Source organism: Eublepharis macularius, chromosome 6 (assembly GCF_028583425.1).
Source record: "Eublepharis macularius isolate TG4126 chromosome 6, MPM_Emac_v1.0, whole genome shotgun sequence".
Taxonomy (NCBI): Eukaryota; Metazoa; Chordata; class Lepidosauria; order Squamata; family Eublepharidae; genus Eublepharis; species Eublepharis macularius.
This window is the reverse complement of record NC_072795.1, coordinates 6,599,072-6,619,336: the sequence shown is the minus strand read 5'-3', so window position 1 is coordinate 6,619,336 and position 20,265 is coordinate 6,599,072. Positions and strand designations below refer to the sequence as shown.

General features: G+C 47.4%; 1 protein-coding gene across 1 annotated transcript in view; it reads left to right on the top strand.

The window, feature by feature from the left end:
• The window catches only part of PDE6D (phosphodiesterase 6D), a 44,653-nt gene extending 25,934 nt beyond the window's left edge, over positions 1-18,719 (top strand). Inside the window, exons 2-5 of the mRNA XM_054983369.1 lie at positions 5,528-5,616; positions 13,855-13,980; positions 16,326-16,431; positions 18,028-18,719. Of these exons, the coding sequence (XP_054839344.1) occupies positions 5,528-5,616; positions 13,855-13,980; positions 16,326-16,431; positions 18,028-18,109 (403 nt within the window). The 3' untranslated portion in view covers positions 18,110-18,719. The remainder of the gene's footprint in view (positions 1-5,527; positions 5,617-13,854; positions 13,981-16,325; positions 16,432-18,027) is intronic.
• Positions 18,720-20,265: the final 1,546 nt, after the last annotated feature.

Sequence of the window (20,265 nt, the reverse complement as noted above, 5' to 3'; positions counted from 1 at the left end):
GGAACTCAGGACCGCACAAGGACGTCACTTTGGGTTAGCTGGAACAAGGGGGGAGTTTTTTAAAGTTTAAATTGCCCTCGGCGAAATGGTCACATGGCCGGTGGCCCTGCCCCCTGATCTCCAGACAGATAGGAGTTTAGATTGTCCTCCGCGCCACGGCACAGAGGGCAATCTAAACTCCCCTCTGTCTGGAGATCAGGGGGCAGGGCCACCGGCCATGTGACCATTTTCAAGAGGTGCCGGATCTCCATTCCACCGCGTTCCCGCTGAAAAAAAGCCCTGCTGTGTGTAATGTGCCTTCAAGTTGCTTCTGGCTTATTGCGTCCCTGTGCATTCATGACCTCCAAAATGTTGTATCGTCAACAGCCTTGGTTACATCTTGCAAACTGGAGGCTGTGGCTGTCTTTATTGGGTCAATCCATCTCTTTTTAGGTCTTCGTCTTTTCCTACTGCCTTCCACTTTTTCTAGCATTATTGTTTTTTCCAGTGAGCCTTGTCTTCTCATGATGTGACTGAAGCACATGAGCCTCATTTTAGCTTCTAGGGAGAATTTAGGCTTGATTTGATCTGGAATTCACTTACGTGTCCTTTTGGCCATCCTTGGTGTCCGTGAGCCTCTCCTCCGGCACCACATTTCAAATGAATCAATTTTCTTCCTCTCTCTCTCATGCATAATAGATAAAGAGAGAACTTTCTGTAAAGTCTATCTAAATTGGCCTAGAAATGTGCAAACTTTCAAGCTACACAGACACTTTTGGCCTGATAGAACACAGACACTTGGCATGTCAACGGTCGGAAGCTCTGTCCCTGGCATCTCTGCTTTCATAGGATCTTATCCTCACAACAGCCCTATGAAGTAGCTTAGGCTGAGAGTGAGTGGCTGACTCAGTCCTTCTCTGACCACTATCTCACCCTTAACACCTATAATCTGATTTTGTATAAGCTGCCTTCTTACATTCTTATGAAGATTTCTGTGTAGCCCAACCCTCCAGCCTATTTACGTGTCTTTTAAGGAGTAATCATCCTTATTATTTGTTGCCTGAAGTTTTGAGACTTCTAGTTGAAATAAGCCATGAATGCTTATATCATCACTCTTAGAACACCCTTTCCCATAAAGTTCACCCAACTCCCTCATCGTTGGCATTTAGGTGCTGCGCAAAAGGCCTTTTGGGTCTGGTGGACTTTGACGTCCTTCCTCTCTGCCGTGTCATCTGCTTGTGTAGCGATGATTTAGCAGTGTGACTGTCAGTTGCATATTGTCGTGTTTTCGTGCTGTTTGATTTCTTTTATTTTGCCGCCTGTTGGCTTTTGAACAAGCTCTTCAGAAGATAGGGATATGGATAATTTTAATAATGCTTAAATTCAGTAGTTGTTTCTATCTTCCATTTTCAATTAATTACCAGGTGTGCTCTTTGTTTTTCTCAACAGTCCTATATTGCAGATCATTCTCTTTCCAGTTTTACCAAGGGGGAGCGGGTGTTAGTAATTTCTCAGGGGTATTTAGTACTGTGCTCCACTAACACACATACCCCAACTTCAGGGCTTTTTTCTGGGAAAAGAGGTGGTGGAACTCAGGACCGCACAATGACGTCACTTTGGGTCAGCTAGAAAAAGGGGGTAGTTTTTAAAAGTTTAAATTGCCCTTGACGAAAAGGGTCACATGGCCAGTGGCCCCGCCCCCTGATCTCCAGACAGAGAGGAGTTTAGATTGCCCTCTGTGCTGTGGCGCGGAGGGCAATCTCAACTCCCCTCTGTCTGGAGATCAGGGGCGGGGCCACCGGCCATGTGACCATTTTCAAGAGGTGCCGGAACTCCATTCCACCGTGTTCCAGCTGAAAAAAAGCCATGGTAGTACTTAACAGAAAAAAACAAGTTCCAAGGCTTTCTAGCTCCCATTCTCCCTGTTGCCTTCTCTTAATATGCTAGGGCTTCTGCTGTAAATAGTTGGCAAGGCAGCGCACCTCTTGACACATCTGCCAGCTGTAGTGGCGAGTGCAGAAGACGGTGCATGGCTACAACCTGTGCAGAAAAGGGGAGCTTTCCATCCCTTTGCAGGGCATGAATGCTTCAAAGCCTCCCCATCCACCAGGGATCATCAAACTGTCAATTTTGGGCAGCTTTGGGCCTGCCTTAAGTCTGTGATCTTTGTATGCAGTGTGCTTTGCCCCACAGCTTGTTGGAGGAGAGGAAAAGATTCATCGTGTTGGCCGTGAGTGAGCCCTCTTGCTCTTGGTCTGTCCACCATTTTTAAATGAGACTAATGTGTGAACCTTTTCAGGGCAGAAGACCTGAATCAGGGGCTCCTAACCTTTTTGGGCTCATGGGCAGCCTTGGAATTGTGATGCAACGTGGTGGGTGCCGCCATGAAATTACTGCCAGCAGAGGCAGAGCCAGCTATGCAACGGCTGCTGCGGCTTATCTTCAATCGCATAGTGAAGATCCTTGTGCTATGGTGGCAGCTGCTGCAAGATTTTAAAGAATCTGCCCAGGCAATTAAATCTCCAGTGTCCAGTCACAAGCCTTGCTGGGCAAAAGCCCCATCTGGCCCTGCCCACTTTTGAAAAATACTTGGCAGACACCAGGAAAAGTGTTGGCGGGCACCGTGGCACCCACAACCTCCACATTGGGGGGCCCTGCCCTAAACAGTGCAAGTACTCTGATATGTAGTAAGACTCCACCCAGTCTGTGGCATCTCTGGCCCACTGTTCCTCCAAGGAGTTCAGGGCAGTCTATCGGGTCTCTCTCCTATTTTTTTTTTAGTAATTTATTTTTAATTATTATAACATTTATACATAGTCATACATAGAGCCGTATACAGCTATTTTTACCCCTTGCCCCCCCCCCCACCCCCCATTATGTCTTCATATCTTTAACCATGTGCACAAATTCTTCATTCGGGTTTGAATGCTTGGGTTGGCTTCCCCCCTTTCCACCCAATACCTATAACAGATCCATTTACTTATAATCTTTTGACGTTTAACCTCCCATGTCTCATCAGCAGTTATCTGTACAAATACATCCGATTGTACACATTCAAAGACATAGTTGTTCCATTTTTCCATTGTCCATTTGTTCTTATCCTTCCATCCCAATGCTATTACAGCCATTCCGGCTAAAATCATGATTTTATATAGATCTTGCTTATTTCTATCTATTTCTATCTACTCTTTTATTTCCCAATCAGAAATTACCCTTATAATCTTTTGCCAATATTCCTTGACAACATTACACTCCCACCACATATGAGCATATATGCCTACTTCTTGGCCACAGTGCCAGCATTTAGGACTCATTCCTTTCACTATATACGATATCTGAGCCGGTGTTCTATACCAGGGTCTCTCTCCTATTTTATCCTCCGTGTTTGTAGATCATTATCCTGGTTTTTAGATTATTAGACTGGCCAAAGGACACCCCAGTATGGCTTGAGTTTTGAACCCACGTCTCTCCATTCCAAGTCCCCATACTCAAACTGTTAAGGAAAAATTTCTTTAACGGTACTCTGAGTTTAGATTATATTTCCCAACAGCTGTCACCCATAAATAATCAAGATAATCACCCAATAAGTGATCCATAAAGATCAATTAGCTTTATTTACAATAAAACCCAGATGCAATGCCATTTTCCAACATATGGATAAAATATCAGCCACAGCAGAGAATCTTATATACTTTCCAAAATTAATGGTTTATAGAAAAGAGATAAAATTGTTATACAAAACTGGATAACAGATAATTCTTCAAAATCAAATTCTTCAGGAGACATGGCACAAAACAGGCCTGATTAATAAGACAGTAAACTCTCTCTGTAATATAAACATGCTACATGTCTGGCGCCACACAGGAATCTTGGGTGTCTTCCTGAGAGGGTGCTGCTTATCTAAACTAAATTCTTGAGTAGAAAGTCAAAACAAGAGAGATACTGTCCTTGCAATAGGGCTTTCTAACCTTACTTAACCACAGTGTCAGAAGGAATCTGATCACAGGAAAAAACTTTTGCCTTCTGTGTGACCGGTCAACCCCAATAAATGCGTATACATAGGTCTTTTAGAATAGGGGTCATAGAAATTCCCTAACACAAACCACTATATCCGACAGGCTCTGAATGGGTGACTGAGCCTTGCAAATGCTCTGGGATGTATCCAGGGCTTTTTTTCTGGGAAAAGAGGTGGCGGAACTTGGTGGGTTGCCCTCGGAGAAAATGGTCACATGGCTGGTGGCCCCGCCCCCTGATCTCCAGACAAAGGAGAGTTTAGATTGTCCTCTGCGCCGCTCAGCAGCCCGGAGGGCAATCTAAACTCCCCTCTGTCTGGAGATCAGGGGGCAGGGCCACCAGCCACGTGACCATTTTCAAGAGGTTCCGGAACTCCGTTCCACCGCGTTCCTGTTGAAAAAAAGCCCTGGATGTATCATAGGATATCACAGGTTATGGCTATCAGTGCAGCTGGGAGTCTCTTACAGGGTCTTTTCCAGATCTCTTGGGGCCTCTTGACAGCTTTTTTTCTACGGAGGCTTCCCTTAGCTATAGGTAGAACTAATGTGTAATTCCTCCAACAAATCAGAGAGCCCAACCATGACGGGGTTGGCTCTTTTGCACATTGGTCACCATAGCAGGCTAACCTTGTTAATAGAATGATGGGTAGTGCCTACATGGATGGGCAGAGTTGTGCTAGTGGCTGGTAGATGTGAGCACCACCATCTTGCCAGTAGAGATGTTCCAGAACTTAACCTTTCTACTGCGCTAGTCCTTGATTGGTGGTTTCAGGTATTGGCCTGTATCCGCTGAGATGTGCTAGCAGAGCTCTTGCAACAGGACTTTCCCACCTGCCCCTGAAAGGTTATTTCTGAATATCGGTGGACTCTCATGAACAACTTAGGGGTGCCAAGCCTTAACATTGCCTCTTTTTAACATTTGGTTTGATGCACTGTATTCCAGTTCCTCTGACACAGTATTTTTATTGTTCCACAAGCTATAGAAAGCAATATTTTTGAGAACTTTTGTAGCTGCTGCCAATACACTTTTTCGAATGGAGAATTGTTACTAGTGGGAGAAGTTTCTCTAGTCAGAGAAGAATCAGCCCTCTAATGTAAATCCTCTTTGTCCGACCTCTCTCTGGAGTTCTTCTGCGGGGTCCCAAGACCCTGGAACTCTGTTGATGCTCGGAGTAGACAGTACTGAGTGAGATGGACGAGTGGTCTTTTCTATTTTGAGAAAACCCCACTTGTAACGTTTTTCTTAGTGAGGAGGGGCTATGTGAAGAAGTGTTGCTACCCTCTTAAGCTTTTCGTGTCTAGCTTGATCAGCACCAGTAGAAGTGTTCTCCAAAAAGCGTCTGTGCTACGTGAGAGTAGGATATCGCCATGGATTTTAACTGGATGCCACGTCATCGTGCCGAGAGAACTCTGAGGTTTTCATGAACAGTACTCAAAATGGATGCATTTGACATAATCGGATCGGTTTGGGCCGAGAAACATAATTGGTACAGTTAAGAGATGCCATCGCTTTTCCTTAATTGCTCTACAAACAGAAATTGGATGAATCTTCGGGATGCAGAAACAGGGAAAATTCTGTGGCAAGGAACAGAAGACCTCTCCGTCCCTGGAGTAGAACATGAAGGTATTACTGGGCCTTGACTTGTAATTTTGGGGTGGGGGGGGGGGTTGAGAGGGACCAAGTTGAACTGCTGGCCTTATTCAGGGCTATTTGATGTGTAGTAGATGGTGGTTTGCTAATATAGCTCTGTCTGTGTATGTAACACTTAAGCATAGGCAAAAATCACATTCTCTGTCTTCAGGGGAACTTGCCATCTAAATTTCCACACTGCAGTAGATTTAAGAAGAGGAATAGGTAAAAGTTGCAAGAGCTGAAATACAAACCAGTGTAATTTTGCATCTTTAATTAACTTTAAGCCTAAGTAGTAAAGAGTCCGTTAGCACCTTTAAGACTAACCAAGTTTATTGTAGCATAAGCCTTCGAGAGTCACAGCTGACGATGCATCTGACGAAGAGAGCTGTGGATCTCGAAAGCTTACACTACAATAAAGTTGGTTAGTCTTAAAGGTGCTACTGGACTCTTTACTGTTTTGTTGCTATAGACTAACATGGCTAACTCCTCTGGATTTAAACCTAAGTATGCCCTGACCTGGATAGCCCAGGTGAGCCTGATCTTGTTAGATCTCAGAAGCTAAGCAGGGTCGGCCTTGGTTAGTAATTGGATGAGAGACCTCCAGTGAAGACCAGGGTTGCAGAGCCATGCAATGGCAAACCACTTCTGATAGTTTCTTGCCATGAACACCCTACCAGGGGTCACCGTAAGTCAACTCTGACTTGAGGGCACCACACACACACAAGCCTAAGTACATAATAGTGACTGGGGTCAAGATGGGTGTGATGGCTTACTGTGGATAGGATTTTGGTCCCTCTGGGATAAGTCTAGTATTTTAGACACTGTTCTGGGGTGGCCAGAAATATTTATTTTACTCTTTTATTCTGTCTTTCTTGCTGAGACTAAGGGTGGGTTACAGAATATAAAACACTCTACAACAGGGGTCCCCAAACTTTTTGAGCCAGCGGTCACCACTGGAATTTTGGGGTGGGGTAGGGAGTGCCAATCCAAAATGGCTGCCAAAGAACGTGGAGCCAGACGCCAATGGCTGCCACAGGAAACGGAGCCAATCCTCATACCTCCTTGTGAAGAGGGAAAGCGCCTGAAAGGGGAACAGAACCACACAGACTAAAGAAAGGCCTGGTGCATATCAGTCCTCCACTTGAAAAACCTTTTCATTTGAATGAGGGCAGCCAGTACCAAACCCTGCCTTACAATGCATTGCCAACATTCTGAAAAGATCTGCAGGCGCCAAGAGAAGTACATGTGCCCTATGGTGCCATATTGGCGAACCCTTCTTTAGAAAGCGGTTGGCCACCTAGCACTCGCTGGCTGCAGGAATTCTTGCTAAGACCAACAGATCAAGTGGTTCCTGAACCAATCCAGCGGGACAGTCCTTACGTTCTTCAGCAAGAGCGTATTTATTATTATTAATTTATAGTAGGACATTCATTGAGCAGAGCACAGTGATGAACAACGGGTAGGAAGGAATGACCATTTGATTAATTAAAAAAAAATGGTCCATTGAGTAGCAGTCAAGGGTTTTTGAAGCATTAACTTTTGTTAAAATAACAAAAAACACTTTAATCATCAGCAGGGGTTCTGTTTATGCTAATTATGAAAACAGTTGTGAAATTCTGTTTTTAATGGTAATTATTATTGGAACTCTTCATAATAATGCCTGATAAGTTTTGATGGCTGTGTATGATTCACTGAATGGTTCCTCTTCGACATTTGTTCTGCAAGGTCGACCCGGAGATATTTTTTTTTTAAAAAAAAACAGTATTAAAATAGAAATAAAGCAAAGAAATGGGCAAGTCTTGGAAAAAGCCAGGTTTTAAAGGCAATTTTGAGATGGCTGCAGTGAGAACGAGTGGCCAGTAGGAGGAGCTTTGCTATGCCCCAGGACTGTCCCCAGCCACTGCAAGGCAAGTGACCCCCACTGCCCCACTCTCGCTAGCAAAGGGCCCCATAATGAAATTAAGAAGATGAGCCCCTCTCCCGCATTCTTGGCATTCCTGGCATTGCAGAGATGCTTGGCTGTGGCCAGTGGACAGTATCTGATGCGTCGACAGCCTCAGTACCGGTTCAGTACAGATGTAGCTATGCCTTAACTGTTAAGAGATCCCGAGGGTCCATTTTCCCTCTCTTAATGAGACACATTGGTGGGCTTTGTGCGGGGAGAGGCTGTGAGAACAAGGCAGGTGGCGTGAGACTGCAGGCGGGCCATCCCTGCGCTGCACTTTACAGGCTCCTGGGAGAGTCGGCTTCTCTTGTCTGGCCTCCAGCAGCGTATTGTCCCCGTCTCTTACGCAGCACGTCTTTAGCTTCTCGTGACTTAGAGCATCCATGGGGATGACTGGAAATGCGAAGCCAGATGGGGGAAATGCTCTGGGCAAGCCATTAATCTGGCTTCTTGCTTTTTTTTTTCAAGAGCCGCTTTAGCCTTTTAGATCTTTTTGCTCTTTTTCATCCAGTGCTTTTTGCAAAACGATCATTGCGCTAACCTGCTTAGTAACTTGCACTGGTTTTTTAAAAGGCTAAAAATGTTACTAAAGCCTGTAGAATGGATTCGACGACCGAGGTAATTCGGTAATGCCCCTACTGAGTGGGAAGGGTTACCTACCGAATCGCTCTCTCCCCAGTTCTTTTCTCTCGTTCTCTGAAATCGTGGCGTCTCTCTGCCCCTTCCCGAGCTCAAGAACCAGAGGCTCCTCGCTTCTCGGTGCGGCCTGATGTCACAACGTGCGTAAATGCTGAGCTTGCACACTGATCAAGCATTCTTATGACTGCAGTCGACTTCGCTGGCCCTTTCCCAGTGCATTCTGGCTGAAAAGCTTCAACCATTAAAGTCTGTCCCATTATGGACTCTCGTGGCATTCTGCAGGGCGTGTGTGCCAGCACTGCATTTCTCTGCCCCCCCCCCCGAGCTGTTGGTAGATTCCCTGTAGCGAACTGCATTGAGGGTGAAGATCCTTCATCGCTTCGCTTAAACGGACACAAACTTGGGAAGTGGTGGCTGCCCGCAGGTTCTTGGGACACAGGCCCTTGAGAAGCCTCTGGTGCCGTTGTCGTCAATTTATGCATGATCTTCATGGACTGCACATTACTTGTCAGGCATGGAACCTGACCAGTTGCACTGTGTGGGGGATGTTGGAACATACGCACTGTTCATGTAGGGAATAAGACAGGACTTTGGGGCTCCAGGATTGCCCCACATGAGCACAGAGAGTGCCCTAAAAGGTAAAGATCTGCCAAGTATCTTCCCAAAAGACTCCACTGGGCTAATAAAGCTTTGTTGGAAAGTTCTAGTATCATGATCTCACGAGGGTCATTGTCAGGAATGAGGCACAACCAAATATCAAGAACAGATATCATTTACAGGCTAACATCCCCCCCCCACCTTCCTAGATGCTGGCTAATTCTGCTGGGAACTACCTGCACAGGGGAGGACACAAGGTTCAGGGTTATGTGGATTCCTTTCCTAGTGGCTAGGCGCAAGCGTAGTCTTTAAGAGAGAGAAATCCAGGAAGAATTCACATCCTGGGAGAGTGAAGAAACACACCTGCAACAGACAATCATAACTAGGGATGTGCGTTTCGGCATTCAGAATGCCGAAAGAATGCCGAAACAAAAGTGTTTCGGCTTCTTTCGGGGAATGCCGAAACGTTTCGGGGAATGCCGAAACGTTTCGGGTAGCCGAAAGAAAAAAGCCGAAACGTTTCGGGATTCTTTCGGCTTTCTTTCGGCTTTTCTATGGGAAAATGCCTCTGTCTTCCAGGACGTCTGGAGGAGGCATTTTCCCACCGAATAAGCCCAAAATTGGTGGGGACCTTCCTCTAACCCTTCTCTAACAACCACCCAAGTTTCAGACAGATTGGACTTTGGGGGGCCATGTTATGGCCCCCCAAAGCAGGTCCCCCCATCCTCCCATAAGAAAGCGAAGGAGCAGCATATTGTTAGCATGCTGCTGCTGATCTTTCTTCATTATTTCCTATGGGGGAAAAATGAAGTGGCAGGCTTCCTTTGCCAGGGGTGGCATTTTGCATGCAAAATGCCCCCCAGCCCTCAGGGGCCCTTCTCCCACCCCTCCTCCCACCCCCCACCAAGGCTCAGCCTGCTCCCACTTGGGGGGGCCATTTCATGGCCTCCCCAAGTAGGTGCTCTAATCTCTACCACTGACAGCTGGGGGAGGCTTGTGTTGCCAGGGGTGGCATTTTGCATGCAAAATGCCCCCCAACCCTCTGGGGCCCTTCTCCCACCCCTCCTCCCACCCCCCACCAAGGCTCAGCCTGCTCCCACTTGGGGGGGCATTTCATGGCCTCCCCAAGTAGGTGCTCTGCTCTCATCTCTACCACTGACAGCTGGGGGAGGCTTGTGTTGCCAGGGGTGGCATTTTGCATGCAAAATGCCCCCCAGCCCTCTGGGGCCCTTCTCCCACCCTTCCTCCCACCCCCCACCAAGGCTCAGACTGCTCCCACTTGGGGGGGCCATTTCATGGCCTCCCCAAGTAGGTCCTCTCAGCTCCTAAAGTCCACCCCTTACAGCCCCACACAAACCCAATTCCCCCCCAGCTGCCACACACAGACCCAAATCCCCACATTAGCCCCTCACAGACCCAAATCCACCCCCACCTGCCCCACACCCATAACCCCAGGAACAGGCTGGCAAAGGCCAGCCCTCTCCCTTTGTTCCCTATGCTGGGAACTTCTAAACTCTCTTTCCCTGGGCAATTCTGCACAGCCCAGGGGTGCCACAATGGTGGGCACACTTCTGAGTGCCAGCTGGTCCCTGTGAAAGAGCACCTGAACCACAGACACCCTCCCTCAAATTCCCCCACCACCTACAGAGATGGCTGGCCAGCCAGCCCCATTGTTCCCTATGATGGGAACCAACTGCACAACAAAGAATAAAACAAGAACAACACAAAATAAAGTTTTAAAAAAATTATATTCTCCCTTCCAAAGTACAAGTAGGCAAAGCATTATGACACATTACACCAGCAGTCCCCCACACAGAAAAATTAAAACAAAACTCACTTAACATCAGAGAATCACAAAGCATGATTCCTGTCAAAAACACTTTATTTCTTGAACAGCTTTAGGTTACACAGCAGGGGGGAACACCAAAGGGCATGGCAGCACTATCTTACACAAAAATAACACAACTCACTTCACATCAGAGAATCACAAAGCACAATTCCTGTTAAAAACACTTTATTTCTTGAACAGCTTTAGGTTACACAGCAGCGGGGAACACCAAAGGGCATGGCAGCACTATCTTACACAAAAATAACACAACTCACTTAACATCAGAGAATCACAAAAACACAATTCCTGGCAAAAACACTTTATTTCTTGAACAGCTTTAGGTTACACAGTAGGAGGGCACAACAGGGCATGAGAGCAATGTACTGCAAAAAATAATACAACCCACTTCACCGTTTTTGACAGCAATTGTGTTTGTGTGATTCTCTGATGTGAAGTGAGTTGTGTTATTTTTGTGTAGTACACTGCTTTCCTGCTCTGTGGTGCCTTCCTAAAGCAGTTACAGAAATAAAGTGCTTTTGACAGCAATTTTTTGGGGTGATTCTTTAATGTGAAGCGAGTTGTGTTATTTTTGTGTAAGATAGTGCTGCCATGCCCTTTGGTGTTCCCCCCTGCTGTGTAACCTAAAGCTGTTCAAGAAATAAAGTGTTTTTGACAGGAATCATGCTTTGTGATTCTCTGATGTTAAGTGAGTTTTGTTTTAATTTTTCTGTGTGGGGGACTGCTGGTGTAATGTGTCATAATGCTTTGCCTACTTGTACTTTGGAAGGGAGAATATAATTTTTTTAAAACTTTATTTTGTGTTGTTCTTGTTTTATTCTTTGTTGTGCAGTTGGTTCCCATCATAGGGAACAATGGGGCTGGCTGGCCAGCCATCTCTGTAGGTGGTGGGGGAATTTGAGGGAGGGTGTCTGTGGTTCAGGTGCTCTTTCACAGGGACCAGCTGGCACTCAGAAGTGTGCCCACCATTGTGGCACCCCTGGGCTGTGCAGAATTGCCCAGGGAAAGAGAGTTTAGAAGTTCCCAGCATAGGGAACAAAGGGAGAGGGCTGGCCTTTGCCAGCCTGTTCCTGGGGTTATGGGTGTAGGGCAGGTGGGGGTGGATTTGGGTCTGTGAGGGGCTAATGTGGGGATTTGGGTCTGTGTGTGGCAGCTGGGGGGGGGGAATTGGGTTTGTGTGGGGCTGTAAGGGGTGGACTTTAGGGGCTGAGAGGACCTACTTGGGGAGGCCATGAAATGGCCCCCCAAGTGGGAGCAGTCTGAGCCTTGGTGGGGGGTGGGAGGAAGGGTGGGAGAAGGGCCCCAGAGGGCTGGGGGGCATTTTGCATGCAAAATGCCACCCCTGGCAACACAAGCCTCCCCCAGCTGTCAGTGGTAGAGATGAGAGCAGAGCATCTACTTGGGGAGGCCATGAAATGCCCCCCCAAGTGGGAGCAGGCTGAGCCTTGGTGGGGGGTGGGAGAAGGGCCCCAGAGGGTTGGGGGGCATTTTGCATGCAAAATGCCACCCCTGGCAACACAAGCCTCCCCCAGCTGTCAGTGGTAGAGATTAGAGCACCTACTTGGGGAGGCCATGAAATGGCCCCCCCAAGTGGGAGCAGGCTGAGCCTTGGTGGGGGGTGGGAGGAGGGGTGGGAGAAGGGCCCCTGAGGGTAGGGGGGCATTTTGCATGCAAAATGCCACCCCTGGCAAAGGAAGCCTGCCTCTTCATTTTTTCCCCATAGGAAATAATGAAGAAAGATCAGCAGCAGCATGCTAACAATATGCTGCTCCTTCGCTTTCTTATGGGAGGATGGGGGGACCTGCTTTGGGGGGCCATAACATGGCCCCCCAAAGTCCAATCTGTCTGAAACTTGGGTGGTTGTTAGAGAAGGGTTAGAGGAAGGTCCCCACCAATTTTGGGCTTATTCGGTGGGAAAATGCCTCCTCCAGGCGTCCTGAAAGACGGAGGCATTTTCCCCCCAAAAAACCCGAAAGAATGCCGAAAGAATGCCGAAAGAATCCCGAATCCCGAATCCCGAAAGAGATTCTTGTTTCGGCTTTCGGCTTTAACGGTAGAGAATCTTGTTTCGGGTAATCCCGAAACAAGAAAGCCGAAAGTTTTTTCCTTGCACACCCCTAATCATAACATCATAACATCCAGCCTCAAAACCACCCCCCCCCCCCCAGGTATGCCAGCATCTTGACATAAAACGCCTAGCACTGTCGCCCAGGAGATAGCGGTAGTAACCTAGCTGTCGCTCTCGGAAACTTGACCAGTTGTTGCCAGTATTGCGGATCTTCCAAGGAACCTCTGGGTTCCTCCAGACAGAGTAGAAGAGATCATGGAAGCAAGTGGTGGAGTGGATCTTTGCCTGCCTTCCCCGAGCACCCTGCAGCCTATCCTAAAAGTCCTTTTAGGACTGGGAGAACCTCACAAGCAAAATGCACCAAAAGACGGGGGAATAAAGTTAAAATTTGCCTTTTTTTTGTTTCTCCTCTGGATTAGGCATCAAATGAGAGAGAGGCAGCTTTACCCAATTCCCACTTACAGCTGCAGTGCCCCAGCCTGTTGTGTGTTTTCCCAGTTCTCAGAGCGTTTGGGGCTGCTTAGGGAAGGCAGGGAAGGAGTCGCTCCACCAAATTCCTTCAACAAACTCTTCCACTGGCTCCAGCTCATAGTTTGAACTATGCACGGCATATCATTGTTCATGCAAAACAGCTTCTGGTGGGGCACGTAGGGTCTCCTCAGGGCCATTTCATGTGAGGGGGTGGCTGAAGTCCCATCTCCCCCTTGCATCGTGGCTCCAGTCTGAATCCGGGCTCCGTGTGCTTGGGAAACGAAGTTTCCTTGCCGCTGACATCTTACTGTCTTAAAGTCAGGCTGGAGGACGCTTTGCACAACAAATCATAAAAATGTGGTTTGACCTTTAGGGTCTAATTTTTTAGGTTAAGTTTGTAGCACTCAGGTAACTGTTCTCTGTTTTTTTCAGATTTATATCTGATCTAAATTAATAATGAGTAATAAATTAATGCACAGTCAATAAGGATTCGCTGTGTTTCTTCCTTGCTGTCAATGAGCAGGTGACTGGCTTTTTCCAAGGCTGCCCACCTACGAGTGGGGCTTCTCTTGCGTTTTTGCCTGTGCTTTAAATCCTACAGCAGGACTCGTCTTACTTCTCTGAGCAGTAATAATCTAAAATCTTTTTTCTCCTCTCCACCAGCTCGAGTCCCTAAGAAAATCCTGAAATGTAAAGCCGTCTCTCGGGAGCTAAACTTCTCCTCGACAGAACAGATGGAGAAATTCCGTCTGGAACAGAAAGTGTATTTTAAAGGACAGTGTCTAGAAGGTACAGTTTGTACCTGTGGGTTACTCTGCAGGGACTGCAGGTGATGGTTGACGTGTCGGGCTCGAGAGAGAGGATAATGATGGCCTTAGTGTCTGTCTGATAGCAAATCTTGGTTTGGGATCAAGTTATCCTCCTCAAAAGAGCTTCCAGGAGTGAACATCAGGGAGTTCTCCCAGCTCGAAAACCAAGATCCGCTCCTCAAATATGATTATCACCCATTTAGTGAACGAGACCTTCACAAAGAGAAACGTTCCTCCCTGCACCAAGGAAACTGGCACATCGAACATACACTGAGGGGAGAGGATGCAAAAGAACGGTGGCAAAGATCAGTCCACCAAAGCTTGGAGCCCACAAATGGGTTCCACGGAACGTTAACTGTGGTTTCCACCGATTCTGCTCCTCCCTCCAGTTGAGAAGGGGAAAGGGCTCGTCTCTGATAGCATGCAGGGCTTTGGGGGCTCCCAGAAGTGGTGAGGCTTCATGGTGGGGCGGGCTGTTGCCAGATCAAAACGTACAGTCGCCTCTGGCAAGCTTGTTTGTGGAGCCTTGACCATAAAGACTTTTTGCTAGCCTTCTTGCTCGTTATGTTGGTTAGTTGTAGCAAGCTAGAGCCCCAGTTGCCTGGTGCGATTGCCGGAAATAGTGAGGATCGAAGGAACCGTGGCCCAGTAGTGGAGCAGGCACTTTGCACACAGAAGGGGTTGGGTTCAGTTACACTTGAGACAGAAGTGCTCTCTGTATAGCCAGTTAGACACTGAGGATTTCGCCTGTTCTGGACGCGGTCTTGGGGGGAACAGATGGGCAGCTTGGGAGGATTTTGGATCTGGGGATTCAGATAGAAGCACAAATCTCCGTGGTAGAAGAGGCAGCATGGTGTGGTGGTTAGAGTGGCAGACTATGATTCGGGGGACCCGGGTTCGAATCACCGCTCTGCTGTGGAAGCTTGCTTGGGTGACCTTGGGCAAGTCACACCTACCTCCCAGGGTGGAGATGATTAGAGTAAAATGGAGAAGGTAGAATGAGGATAGAAGTTGCTTTGGGTCCCTGTTGGGGAGAAGGTGGGATAGGAATAGGAAAGCTGCTGTGGGGTAGTGGCTAGGGTGATGGACCAGGATCTGCGACTCCCAAGTTCGAGTCTCTGCTCTGCCGTGGAAGCTCGCTGGGTGACCTTGGGCCAGTCACACCTTCTCAGCCTAACCTACCTCACAGGGCTGTTGTTGTGAGGATCACATGGAAGAGAGGAGAATTATGTAAGCCACCTTGGGTCCTTATTGGGGAGAAAGGTGGGGTATGAATGAAGTAAAATAAGATAAAAATAAAGTAACTATAAATATCGAAATAGACCAAAAAAAAATTAATTGGCTTCCGTTGGTGCAACAGCTGTGGCCCCTTTTAGCAAAGTGGGAGTTGGTCGTGGTTGTCCGTTGTCGGATCGTACCTGTGTTCACTTACTGTAAGGCTCTTTGGGAGGCGTTCTCTTTAGTTATTGCTTAGAAGCTTCGGTTGGCGTAAAATACAGCAGCCAGATTGCTGATGGCCACTAATTATAGCTAGTGCAGCCATCTCTGTCTGGGTCTGAACTCCATTAAAAACGCCAGACGTCGGCTTTAAAGCCCGAAAGGATTTGGGGCCAGGATACCTAAAAGACACACGTACCTGGCTGTCCTTTAAGATCTTCACGAGACGCTCTGTCCTGCCCCCCTCGTTTTATTTCGGAGGTGAACGGCTACAGGAATCACGGCCTGCTCAGCTGTGCCCCCCCCCCCTCAAATGTGGAATCCTCTCCCTTGTCTTTGCCACTGACTAAATTTGAGGGGCAAGGTGAAAACACAACCGTTTCCATGTATTCCAAGGTTGACTGCCTCTGGATGCAGAGGTTCCCTTTAGTCCCCATGGCTAGCAGCCACTGAATCTGTCTAACCCTCTTTGAAGGTTGTCTGTGCCTGTGGCTGTCGCTACATCCCAAGATCCCCATAATGGAGACAAATGTTCTTCCGGTACATATTTTGGGGGGCAAGATTTCCTTTGGCTGCTAATGCTGGAAACTGGTGGCCTGTCTGACATCGCTGGTGCTTTTGGAAACCGCCTCTGCAGTTTTGCACGATTGTCTGAATAGATCAAGCCGCTCACTGGACTAGACTCCAACAAACTGCGGTTTAGCTCTCACTTAAGCCGCTTTGTGTGGATTTGCTCAGTCTTGCTGCTGAGGAGGGTGCCGAACGCTGCCAGGCCTGTACGGCAGAGGAAAGCTTCCTAGCCGGCCCATCTCCTGGGTGGGTGCAAATGGTGGGAAGGGAGCGGGAATAGGGCTGCACTGATGCTCACTCCAATTCCTCTCTTTGCAGAATGGTTCTTCGAGTTTGGCTTTGTGATCCCCAACTCCACAAACACCTGGCAGTCCTTGATAGAGGCTGCCCCAGAGTCTCAGATGATGCCCGCTAATGTTCTAACGTGAGTTGCTCTCTGTGGGGACCGAGGGCTGCATGGAATGTGGGAGGGGGGCACACTTAAGTGCCTTGGACATCAGATTTGAGTCAAACCATAGTTTGAGATTTCACCAGGGACTGCGTGTAGGCATTCATCTTTAAGGCCTAGACACGTGATTCTTCAACAGAAGCAAGACCTAGCATTGATGACACTTTAGAAAATGTTTAAAGCACATTATACATTATCCGATAACCTTAGAAGGTAGATCAGCATTATTGGCCACTATTTTGCTGCACTGAAGATGGAGTCCAAATGCACTCATGGCTTAGGTGATGTGCCAGGCCCGTCTCATCTCATGCTCCTTTCATTATGCCAGCTTTTGAGAATATGCAACGGCCCTACGTTTCTCCAGTCTGTGCCGTTGTTGAGATATGGAGAAGCTCCCAGCCTTATCAGCTTAACCTCACACTTCTGCATTAATATCGATTCAAATTGTGGTGTCTTAGAACCGCTTTCCTCCTGGAAGAGAGACAGGGGATGCTGTGGGGCTTCCTTCCCGTCAGTGTACCTCTTCAATAAGTTGCAGGTGGCAGGCTGCTTGAAGCTCCGTGTTGCTCCCTGGAGCCGTCACACCGGCACTGAAAGAGCTGGCGCACGGCAGAATCTGGTCCAGAGGCAAAAGATTGATGAGCAGAATTGCTGTGTGGCACAAATGCTCAATATGATTCCTCCCTAAGCAAGCTGCTGTGCGTCACCGAGTGACACAAACTATATGGAGACAGAAAATGGCTGGAGTGTAGCTAGAACACAACGTGTCAGTCTCAGAAATACACAGAGGATACACTTCAAGCAGTGTCTCAGGGCCAAGCTAGATGCGAAGGCATCCTCATGGCTGCCACAAGGACACTCCTCCCATTTTAAAGTCACTTTAAAATGTCGTGAAAGCTCAGTCTTGATTGGGCCTGCAGTGCTCCTCCCCTCCCAATGCACCTTCTCAAGAGTCAAAATACCTACGGGAGGGGCAGCGCTGCCGTTTTGGAACTTATTAGGCGGGGCGGGGGCTGGCATGAGAATGCCTCAGCCCGCTGTGCTGTGGTCTCATCGCATTTAAAAACTTTAAACTGGCATCCCCATCCTCATAGTGGCCATGAGGAGTCCATCATGTCTGGTTTGGCTTTTAATTAAACAGATACTGGTAGGTTTCACCTGTGTTCATAGTAAAAGTTAAGTGGCTCTTCTGTGGGTCGCCCATTTTGGGTTATACTTCACTTGTGAGAGCTCATAAGTCAACATCCCAAAGGGATGAAATGGTTCTCTACGTTTTTGGAACACTTCCGTAGGTTTTGGGAGCTCTGCAATGGGTTCGTGCATCTGCCTCAAAACGGAGTTCAGCACCACCTCCTATATCCCTCAACACACCTGGACTGGAATTTTGTTCTTCTACTGAAGACCGACATGGCTACTGACCTGAAACTCCCAACGTACCTGGCAGTCTCTCCATAGCAATGGCTCTGGTGGCGTTTCTAGCTACAGATGCACCTTGTCCCGCTAGCCTGGGGCCAGCCACCCTCTTATTCTGGTTTTCCTCTGATCTCCTCCCCTTCTTTTCCTCTTTTGCAGTGGGAACGTTATCATAGAAACCAAGTTTTATGACGACGACCTCCTCGTAAGCACTTCTAGAGTAAGACTCTTCTACGTTTGAGGGGAGACCTGCTTTAGTCCCCCCTCCTCCTCCATCCGGTTCCTGTTGCAGCAGAGAATCCCCACCCCATCCAAACGCATCCAGTGGAAGACTGTTCCTTTAGGCGGTGACCCCAGGGCCCGGTTTCATGAGACTTTTGCCCGTCCTCTGTTCTCCTTCTCCTTCCGACCAGAGCGACGTAGCTGAGCCGTTCGCTGTGCCACCATCTGCTCAGAGTTTTATTGGGGGAAGGGTTGAAGATCAAGTCTCCAAAACAAGGGCAAGCACGTGGTTATGAAGGATCAAGACTGTAAATTATGTTTAGATTTTTTTTAAAAAATCCTTTATATGTCTCTGGATCTTAGTAGCCAGGCCCCTCTCTTTTTTGGCAGGCTTTGTTTTCTTGATTTTTCCTGTTTTAAGTTAACTCTCTTGTACTTACTCATGACTCGTCCTCCTCCTCCCTCTTTTGTAAAAAGAAAAAGAAATTCGTTTCATCGCATTTCTGATTTCTCTGTAACTGATCCAAATGTCAATCCCCCACCCCTTAAACTTGTAAAATAGACTGATATTATTACATAATGTAATTTAAAATAAATTTCTGAATTAAAAAAACAAAATGTTCCTACTGTTCAAAGTCCCTGTGAGTTTTTATCCATGGTTTTTCCTCGTGTTTGAAAAACTCTGAGCTGATTCTTAAGTTATTGTCCAGAGAACAGCAAGAATGGTTCTCTGTCTGGAGAATGGAGAAACAGAAAGAACGACAGGAGGTGATGGGCTTGGAGAAGAGAAGCTCTGTATATATCAGACCATACACACAGATAGCCGCTCATGTTTTGTGGCACGGTCACCTATGTTTCATATTGAGACCTCTCCATGAAAGCTTGTGTGTGGAGAAGTAGTGTCTTGGACAGGGCTTTTTTTCTGGGAAAAGAGGTGGTGGAACTCAAAACCGCACAATGACGTCACTTTGGGTCAGCTGGATCAAAGGGGGAGTTTTTTAAAGTTTAAATTGCCCTAGGCGAAAATGGTCACATGACCGGTGGCCCCGCCCCCTGATCTCCAGACAGAGGGGAGTTTAGATTGCCCTCGCGCTACTCCGCACGGAGGGCAATCTAAACTCCCCTCTGTCTGGAGGTCAGGGGGCGGGGCCACTGGCCATGTGACCATTTTTAAGAGGTGCCGGAATTCCGTTCCACCGTGTTCCCACTGAAAAAAAGCCCTGGTCTTGGGTAGAAAACAGTGTCTGATTTTCAGGGCATTGGGTAACTTTCTGGGAGAAGTTGAACCTGTCCTAAAAAGACAGGTTTTGCTTGAACATCAAGGGAACCAGGCTGCTAATGCTTAATAGGTGGATGGGCAGCTTTAAAACTAACTCCTGGAGAAAAGCAGACAGAAGCTGTCAGAAGCTCCGGTTCAGGACATCTCATCTCAAAGGGATGGCATGATAAACTGTTGGGAAAATATTGAGGGAGCAGGCTAAAACTTTAGAACATGAGTAAAACAAGATGAGGAAGAGTGGTGAGGAGGGAGGTACAGGTGCCTATAGGCTAATGCCAGGTGCCTCCAAGCCAAGGTAGAGATCCTGGAGTGCTTGGTACTAAATGACAATTTAGATACAGAAGGCATTTTCAGAAACCTTGTGGAAAGGGGGAAATCAGTAGGATAGAGAGAGAGAGAGAACAGGGAGGGATGTGTTGGAGGGAAAGTGTTGACTCTTTGCTTTCTTTGATACACAGAGCAAATTAGCTAGCTGGCATTGGGAAGCAAAGTCCCCACAAAATTGCTAAGGGTGGAGTTGCTTAAGAGCCGGGGTGTACCGTTCCCCTCTGATTAAACCTTTAAGGCCAATCTTTAGATGGAGAAGGAAATGACTAAAAGGGAAAATGTAATATTGAGTGATTTCAGCTACTCTCGCAGTGACTTGGGCAAATGTATGCTCGAGTCATGCTGTAGAAATCAGGTTCCTAGAGATCATAAACTGGTCACCGTGCTAACCACAGGTGTAGAGTTGGGGCTCAAGAACTGGTGTAAGATGTAGAGATGGTTTCACCTACTGGGAATAGTGGCCACAGAGCTATTAAGTTCAGCATTCATGTCAATGGAAAGTTACCCCGAAAGTCCAAAGATGTAACCTTTGATTTCAAAAGAGGGAACTTTACAAAAATAAGACTGGG